We start from the raw sequence: 8,589 nt of genomic DNA, 5'->3' as shown, positions 1-8,589 counted from the left end.
TCTTTTTTACAGCTTCAAATACACAAACTCGTCAACTCCCCTTCTTCTCCATCTTACATACAAGAGAAGAGAGATTTGCAAAAAGCAAATCTATCTGGGGAGACCAGATGACATATAGCTGTGGGGGAAAAATAGGATAAGCATTCCTGCTGGGAGTCCCTCCATTAGCGCTGGCAAGGAGCAGCCAAAGTGCTTGCCAACATCCAAGTGCTATATCATCTATACGTGCACAAAAGTAGATCTATTGGCATTCGTACCTATTGGTTTAAATTTACGTTTCTTCCTGTGAAAGCTTAAAGTAGAAATGTTGGCACCTGAAATCCTGTAATCACTGCATCCTACAGGCTCCAGCCTGGGACGGAGTTGCACTGGCAAGAGAAGGACTTGAACTGACTGGAATCAACCATAAAAAAAAATTAACTTTTTCCTCCCTGAAGGAGTAAACTGAAATATGCTATTATAACAGAATGGTCTGGATTTTTTTTTTTAACTTTAAAACGGGAATATTCTATTTGGAGAAAGAGTACATAATTCCGCAAAGGAAATGTGAACGATTAACTGTTAACATGGGAAGAGAAAAGGAACAGTGGAATTGTGGAGAGAGAGAGAGAATAACTGTCAGGCTGGAAGCCCAATCATTTAAATTCCTATACTTTATTTCTGCTGGTGTAACTGTATAAATCACATTAAAACAGCAAAAGAGATGCCGAGCCGTTTCTTAAGGTGCTGCTTAATGCTCGTAAATGCAACTTCAGAAAAGAATACTTTGCAATCAGAACGGGAGTCCTGAAATCGGAAGAGATTTAAAATCAAATACTTAAACTCCTTCTCCCTGGGGATTCCCGAGATGAGCATACGTGCGAGGGAGCTGCCCTTTAAAACGAACTTTCAAATTTGGCTGTGCCGAGGGGAGGAGGAAGCCTTCTAGAGATCATCCCTCTGTGAGGGCTGCAGCTACGAAGACGTGTTAGGAAAAAAAAAAAAAAAACAACAAAAAACCCTAAAACAAAAAACCAAGAAAAGTGGTTTGGGTTGTTGTCTGGAAGAAAAACAGAATCAAGACCTCAAAAAACTAAAGGGCTTTGCAATCGTCGTTCTGCAAAACGAGGGCGTGGAAGCGTCGCAGCGCCCGCCGGTGGCCACCCCCGCGCTGGGAGGGGAGGGAGCAGGGGCGGCCAAGGAGGGCTGGCACCTCAAAGGCTGACAGCGAGGTAAAGAATAAACCCTCACCTCACGGACAGCGACTCGCCTGTGGTTTTCTGTATGTCAGTGTTTCTTTCTAAACTTCCCAGCTAAAATCGCATCAATAAAACATCACCCGCCCCGCGGCTCTCCCCAAATTTTTCCGGCTAAACACCCGGCTCCAGCTGCCAGGAGTGACCCGTGTCATCGGCTTCTGCAAGAACATAAACGAGGAGCCGCCGGGATGTCCCCAGGAAAGCTCCCCGTCCATTTTGACAGTGAAACGAGCGATCCAGCCGCGCTGGGCACCCGCCCCCGGCGCGGCCGCGCTCTGTGCGCGGGGCTTCGCTCGCCACCGTGTCACTGCGGGCGACAGCGGCACAGGCGTCACCCACCGAAGCCGCCGGCGGTGTCCGCAGCCGCCGGGAGCCAGGAAGCACCAGTGCAATGCAGGGGACTGAGGGCAGGGGCGGGGACGGGCGTGGCCGCGCCGCGCCGGGGGTCCCGGGGACTGGCCGCGCCCCCCGCCCGCCTCCTCCGGCCGCGGTCCCTGTGCGCCCCCCGCCCGACCCATCGCCCGCTGCCGGCGACTGCCGGTGCCGTCGTCCTCTGCAAACGCCCAGCGACTTCGGGCGGGCAGGGAAGGCGCTCTCGGGGGACGGTGGGAGCACTCTCCGCGCCCAGGCGCTGCCGAGCATCCCTCCCGACCCGCTTCTCCCCCTCCCAACGGTGTTCCCCCACCCCCGTGGCGCGTCGAGCGGCGTCTACCCGTGGCCGCCCCCGCCGGGCCGGTACTTGCTGCGCCTGGGCAAACACACCACCCGGGCAAACATCCTGCGCGGGCAGGTGCGGTGTCGCCCGCCGTGACAGAGGGTGCTCGGCGGGTGATGCATGGGCAGCGCGCAGCTGCCCGGTAATCCCCGCCGGCGGGGTTCAGCGCCGCGCAGCGCGGGGGCGGTCCCGCCTTGCCAGGTGCCTCTTCCGTGCACGGAAAGGCGCTGCACCTGTCCCTAAAGTAGTTGTGTGATGGAGATGGTGACGACGATAATGATGGTTTCCTTTAGGACTGCGGAGTTACTAGGCTGACCCGTTCCGGGGTGGGGGGCGGTGTGTGCGCCCGGCAGGGCACGGCGCGGACCGCCGCTCGCTGCCGCCGCGGGGCTGCTCGCAGGTGCCAAGCGTCCGTCGCTCCGGTGAGGAGCGGCGGGCATCGGCCGCCAGCGCTCCCTCTTCTGCCGGGGCACCAAGGGTTCCCTGGGGTGCACGCTTCGTGCGGGGATCAGCGCTGGGGAGGCGGCGGCCACGAGCACCGCGTACCCCAGTGCACATCTCGCCTGTCCCCGCCAGCGCGGGGCCCCCGCCCGCCCTTACGTCGCTGCTGTCGGGGCACCCGGGCTCCCCGCTGGAGCCGCGGCGGCTGCCCGGGGCGGGGGGGGGGGCGGGAATTCCCGGGGAGGGAGCGGCCCCGCTCTGCAATGCGGTCCCGCTGCTGCAGAGGTCGCCACGCGTGAGCGCTCCCGCGGGGGAGCGGCAGGAACGGTCCCCCCGGCGCTCCCTCCCTCGCTCCCTCCCTCCCTCCGCAGTGCCCGCCGGCGCCCGCCCACCCCGCGCCCGATTTTTGTGAATGGGACGCGCGGGGAGCGGGCCATGACGTCACCGCCGAGCCGGGCCCTGGCGCCCAATGGCGGAGCGGGGCCCGTCGCGCGGCCGCGGCGGTGATTGGCTGGCGGGCGCGCGCGAACGCCCACGCAGGCTGTGGCGGCGGCAGGTATAAAAGGGAGCCGGCGGCGGTGCGTGACAGCGCGGAGCAGCCGTGACACCCGCACCGGCAGCACCCTCCTCTTCCTCCTTCTCCTCCTGCCCGCCGCACCGCCGGTAAGCTCCGCGCCGGCTCCCGGTCCGGCTCCCTGCGCGGGGCGGGTCGCGGCAGCCCTGTTTCTCTCCCGGGGTGCGGGGCCGTGATGCCTCCGTTCATGTACTTGTGCCAAGGCAGGTGGGAGGCAGCTATTCCGCGGTCTCTCACTTCCTTTTACCGCGCCCACACGGCGTGGAGTGTACGGCCGGGACCGGCGCTCCCTGCAAAGCGGTGCGGCTGCTGGTCACAGAGCCGTAGGGAAGCGGGGCGTCCTTTGGAAGGTGTCTCGTCGTTCCCGTGAGCTCCGTCGAGTATTGGGAGCTGGCAGAAATGATGTTCTAGTTAGGATGTGCTCCTTTGAGTCCAGGGAACCGATGCTGTGAGAAAGAGATGTGCATCTCAAAGCAGCTGTCTTCAATTACAGAATTTTTTTTTTTTTACAGATTTTGTTCTTATGACTGATTTTTAACTTATCCTTTTTCTGGTTTCAGAGTAGAAACATTTATTAAAATTAAACTACTTAGTTCTTATAGTGTAATCTGGAGTATTAGTGTGCTGATTGCCAAGAAGCAAGTATCTTAGGTAAAGTGCTAACAGGGGCACTTCATTCTTAAAAATGTTAAACGCTAAACAGTTTTTTTTCCCTTGTGGCTTGTATCCCATAGGTATCTGTTCATGTTGGACACACTGTCTATGACATTGTGTACAGTAGCTAGAGGAATGTCTTTTCCATCAGTTTGGGGGGAAGTGCGTTAAGCTGAATGCAAACAGCTGTACAAAACTGCAGGTCTGAAAAGCCACATTTTTCTGCCCTGTTATAGTGCTAAGCTATCTTAAAATTTTGAGAAAACCAAAGCACAATAACAATAATCAAAATAAAAGGAAAGGTAACATAAAAAAAATAAGCTGTTAGTATTTGTGCTACTTGTGGCTAAGAATCAGTGACCTCTTTAGTGGAACTTGCAGGATTGAGAGGGTTGGAAAACGGCCATTGCTTGATGTACCTCTTTGTTGTAGAGAGGAAATCATGGTTATGCTGAAGATTTCATCTTTCCTTGCTGTTTATGCCTTGGTTGTGTGCCAGATGGACAGCTTCCAGGCAGCCCCAGTCAGGTAAGAAGCTGGTCCTGTTGCTGAGTGCTATGTCTGAATGGTATGAAAACAATATTCTTTAGAGGTCTAGGAGGGAAAGATACTATAGTGAAGGAGAGACGTGGCTGCTTTTTATGCTGTGTTTGACATTGTGGCTTTTTGATTACATCTGTAAAATGCCTAATGCTGTGCATGAGGGTGGCTTGCATATTCACATCGGTGAACGACATTGTCAATGACATGCAGCAAAACGCATGTCAGACCCCTCTCTCCTGCGTGTGCCTTTCTGCAGCAGCCTGGGTTTTATTCACCCTGTTGTGCTTGCCTCTGCTCAGACCTGGCTTGGAGTCCATAACGGATCGAGTGACGCTCAGTGATTACGAAGCTCGGAGGTTATTAAATGCACTGGTGAAAGAGTTCATACAGATGACAGCAGAAGAGCTGGAGCAAGCCTCTGAGGGGAACAGGTAAGGACTGCAGTCCTGGGCAGGAGAAAGGCAATGGGGCAATGTTACATGTTTGAAATTTAGCAAAAGCCATCCTAGCAGATGCTTTGCAGGTTCAAGATTTTTTTGTTTTCTCGGGGTTATGGCTAACTGTGGTCAGCTAACTGGTAAAGGATGATACTGCAGAGACATGCTAATACTGGTGTTGGACAGTGTCTTCCATCTAGTTAACCTGCTTCTATCTGTCTTTTACATCTGAAAGTGGAGGGCGATTTGATCTTGAATGAGTAGGTTGTGTAAAAAATATGGCATCAAAAGGTATGTCTTCTAGTGGAGAGTTAGGGGTGATTCAGTCACTCTTGGATTCTCTGTCATGAAGGTGCATGCTGTTGTAAGGCATGGAAAGTCCCTGGCAGAGGGGATGTGTTCCTCCTAATGCACGAAGCATCACTCTCCCTTAGACCAAAGGCATGCAAGAGCATTTGCATTATCCTAACAGGATTTGCATTGCAATGCATGGTGATGTATGAGAGACTGAGCAGCATGCTGGAAGATGTGGGAAGTTAAGCTTCCTGACCTCTGACTATGAGCATCCAAAAGGCTAATGAACTTGCTTGTCAACAAAGTTGGATTCATTGAAAAATAGTATTTTCCTTCTGACTGCTTTTGTATGAACTTGCCTTGCATGGAATGGGTTTGGATTTATTTTGAATTAATTTTTAAGTTAACTAACTGTAGATTTTTTTCTAGGGAAGAATGGCATGAATGTGCATGTTTGAGGTTACTCTTCCTTTGGCATGTCTTTATTTTTTTCCCCCCTGCAGCCTGGATAGACCCATTTCCAAACGCTGTGCCAGTCTGAGTACTTGTGTGCTGGGCAAACTGTCTCAAGAATTGCACAAATTGCAAACTTACCCTCGCACTGACGTCGGGGCTGGAACTCCTGGCAAGAAACGAAATGTGCTGAGTGACCCGGAACATGAACGCTATACAAACTATGGGGAACCCCTAGGAAACAACTAGACATGCTTATTTCTCCCCCTCTCCCTTTTTTTAACTTGATGCATGTGGATCTAACTTTGATTGCTAACTTTGCTATGTTCTTTTGATTCTGTTTTCGACAGAGAATGTTTGAGATGGACCTAATGTTAGGAAGACAGAGAATATAACATGCATACCAAGCTAGGGAAAAAAATAAATAAAAATGATCAGCACTGCCTTGACATTTCAAATGATTTTCTTAGACACTGATTAAAAAATATTTAAACAAGGCTCTTCATTTCTGGCTGCTAAATGTAAAAGTAGATTCTTTCTTTTGTGCTTGCCCATGCACTTGTTCAATAAACCTATTTTTCTATAAGGATTAGATCTGCTTGGTTTAATAACTTGTTTCAGAATGTGAGATTTCTAGATAAGGCTAGAAAAATTTTGTAACTTGTCTTAATGTTCAAGAGAGGCAATGATAGCAATTTCTAGAAAAACTGAAAGAGAACTTAGAAGTCAAAGTTATACATATACATTGATATGTAGTGCTGTAATCAGACATGCATACAATCCTCTTGGTAAAGAACCTGAGAAGCAAAGAATTCAGGGAAGGCTCATGCATATTCATTCAAACAAACTAGAAATGTAATCCTGTTTAAAACTGGGTACTGAACACGTCCAGGTAAGAATTTTGTGTTCTTTTCCTTTTTTCTTATTTTACAATAGGTCTTTGCACTAGTATATTTAAAACTTGTGTACCTTTAAAATATTTATATTAATTCACCTACATTATATTATCTTGAATTAAGGATTGAATTAGTTCTGTTGCATTACTGCATCTATCTATCTTGTAATTCAAAAAATTGGCATTGGTGTTACAAACATTCTTCATTGTTAACATTAATAAACTGTCTTGTGATGGTTATCTGGCAAAAATCCCTCCTACTGCAAGAAAAAGTCAATGCTTTAGTAGAAAATTCTTCAAGCAAGGACTGTGTGAATGAGTATGCCTTGAAGTTCCTATCTAGCAAAACTGTTAGCTGCAGGCTGAACTCTGAGCACAGAACTAATACTGTTGAGGTCTGTGACCTATTCCCATGGTGAAGTGCTGTAGCAGACAAAGGTCTAATTGCAGGAAAGAGAGGTTTCCCTCATTCCCATTAAGTACCTGGAAGCAATATTTTTATGTGGTTCAGCCTCTGGAAGCAGCTGGTCAGCTGCTGTGCAGGTACAACCCTATGAGAGTCACTGACAAAGCTCCTGCAGTCATCAATGATGTTGGAATTCCATGTGCTTTCTGGGTGTTATGGAGCATAGGTGTTGAAGTGAGGAGTGAAAGATCAGTGCCTGCTTCTGCCCTGCAGCAGCACCACAACCAAAATGCAGATCTGAGCTTTTGGATGAAGCAGAAACTGGTTAAATGCTCTAGATCTGGACCTCCTTGGCACCTCTCAGTGGTCATGCCTAGCTGGAGGCAGGCAATAGCTCAGGTGTTGCTGAAAATGTGGGCTGGCTTAGTCTCCAGTCCAACTGTCCAGGAAAGGCAGGGCTTGGCCACCTTTTGTAAAGTAAGCTTGACATTTAGAAAACTGTAAAGATGCATCTTTTAGCACTTGTAAACTGTACACACAGAAGGTGAGAAATGCTCGCTGCGGAGCAAGCCTGCTTTTTCTGCTATGGAAGAATCTTTCCTAGTCATAGCGTCCTTTACTGATGTTCTCGTGCATGCAGGGTGTGTGCTGTGGGAACTAACTCTTCCTTTTCCTTCCGAAAAGCAGTGTAACAGCACAGAAGCGGGCGTGCAACACGGCGACCTGCGTGACCCACCGCCTGGCAGACTTCCTGAGCAGGTCAGGGGGAGTGGGCAAGAACAACTTCGTACCAACCAACGTGGGATCCAAGGCCTTTGGCAGGCGAAGAAGAAGCGTTCAGATATAAAAAGCTGTGTGATAATGTGAACATGGTAAATGCATTGCAATAGTCAGAATCCCACGGTGCAGGAAGCCTGTGCCATTACCCAAGTTTTAGTTTTGCTGCACGAGTAACAGACCTACAGTGGTAACCTCTGAGAAAGCAGGGCAAGTAACAGTATAAAGAAAAAATGTTACAAATAGAACAAAGGCATGTTTGGACTGTGCAGAAGAGCTTTTGTAGATGTCCTGCTTGGATAACTATCTTCACAGAACATTAACTAAACACAACAATTTGGTTGCAATTATTTGCTTATTTTACCAGCAGCATTTCATTATCAACATATCAGTAACTCTGGTTTTCTTTCTTTCAGATTGCAATGAGACTGAAAACTCGACTTTAATTTCTAATGGAAGCAGCTCTTCTCCATAAACCAAGACAGCCAAAAAGAAGATTAATTTTTCATCCTAATATTGAAAATGTTTTATTTAATACAAATGAAAACACTTCTGTTATGTATAGTACAAGAGAATCTAGTTATTAAAGTTAAATTATTGTATATTCTTTTTATATGCAACTCTATTTCAAATAAAATGTGACAGCATCTATTATTTATTTATCTTCCAGCTTATGTGATCCATGCTACTTATCCTGGCCCTACTGCCAAATCTCGGGGATTATACTAAACTGCTGCCTGGCAAGGCATGTGTATTATACAGTGTGCTGTGCCTTGATGTAAAACAACTAACCTGATTGTACAGTATGTTTAAAAAAAAAAATCACTTCAATATTGTATTATTTGTGAATTTACGCAAAATTAAAAAAGGTATTTTAGATACACTTGGATTGAGAAACTGATTTTTCATTTGGACCCACTTATGGAAACATTTGGCTCTAAGCCAACATCATTGCAGATCAGCTAGCCCATTGATCTGCTCTGGCATTATTAACTATAATACTAGAATTTGAGTCAAAAGTTCAGAACAGGAAGAATAGCTGCTTTTTATATATATTAAAAAAACCCCACAAACAAAAAAAGACACGACTTAGTAAGGTTTCTGCTAGAAAAATAAAAAGAAGCCACAGTTACATTTAGTAAAACCATGGAGACAAATTTCA

The 8,589-nt window shown here is 48.1% G+C and overlaps 1 protein-coding gene across 3 annotated transcripts; it reads left to right on the top strand.

The window, feature by feature from the left end:
* The first annotated feature begins 2,944 nt into the window (after window positions 1-2,944).
* On the top strand, window positions 2,945-8,308 carry CALCB (calcitonin related polypeptide beta). Of its 3 annotated transcripts, none has more exons than XM_017807285.1 (5): window positions 2,945-3,057; window positions 4,055-4,150; window positions 4,465-4,596; window positions 7,338-7,522; window positions 7,844-8,308. In XM_017807285.1, exons 2-4 carry the CDS (start codon window positions 4,065-4,067, stop codon window positions 7,495-7,497), a joined length of 378 nt encoding a protein of 125 aa, XP_017662774.1. In that variant the 5' UTR covers window positions 2,945-3,057; window positions 4,055-4,064; the 3' UTR covers window positions 7,498-7,522; window positions 7,844-8,308. The 3 variants fall into 3 exon arrangements, with proteins under 3 accessions (XP_017662774.1, XP_017662763.1, XP_017662754.1); XM_017807274.1 differs by having other exon boundaries at window positions 7,335-7,522; XM_017807265.1 differs by lacking the exons at window positions 7,338-7,522; window positions 7,844-8,308 and adding an exon at window positions 5,400-5,939.
* Window positions 8,309-8,589: the final 281 nt, after the last annotated feature.

This window comes from Lepidothrix coronata, unplaced genomic scaffold, assembly GCF_001604755.1.
Source record: "Lepidothrix coronata isolate B3197 unplaced genomic scaffold, Lepidothrix_coronata-1.0 Scaffold1, whole genome shotgun sequence".
NCBI lineage: Eukaryota > Metazoa > Chordata > Aves > Passeriformes > Pipridae > Lepidothrix > Lepidothrix coronata.
Note: the sequence above shows the minus strand (reverse complement) of the source record. Positions and strands in the feature narration are given on the sequence as shown.

Coding starts and splice junctions, on each gene's coding strand:
- CALCB (XM_017807265.1), top strand. CDS start 4,065: ATGGTTATGCTGAAGATTTCATCTTTCCTTGCTGTTTATGCCTTGGTT. Junction 4,151..4,464: donor TTCCAGGCAGCCCCAGTCAG/GTAAGAAGCTGG, acceptor GCCTCTGCTCAG/ACCTGGCTTGGAGTCCATAA. Junction 4,597..5,399: donor CAAGCCTCTGAGGGGAACAG/GTAAGGACTGCA, acceptor TCCCCCCTGCAG/CCTGGATAGACCCATTTCCA.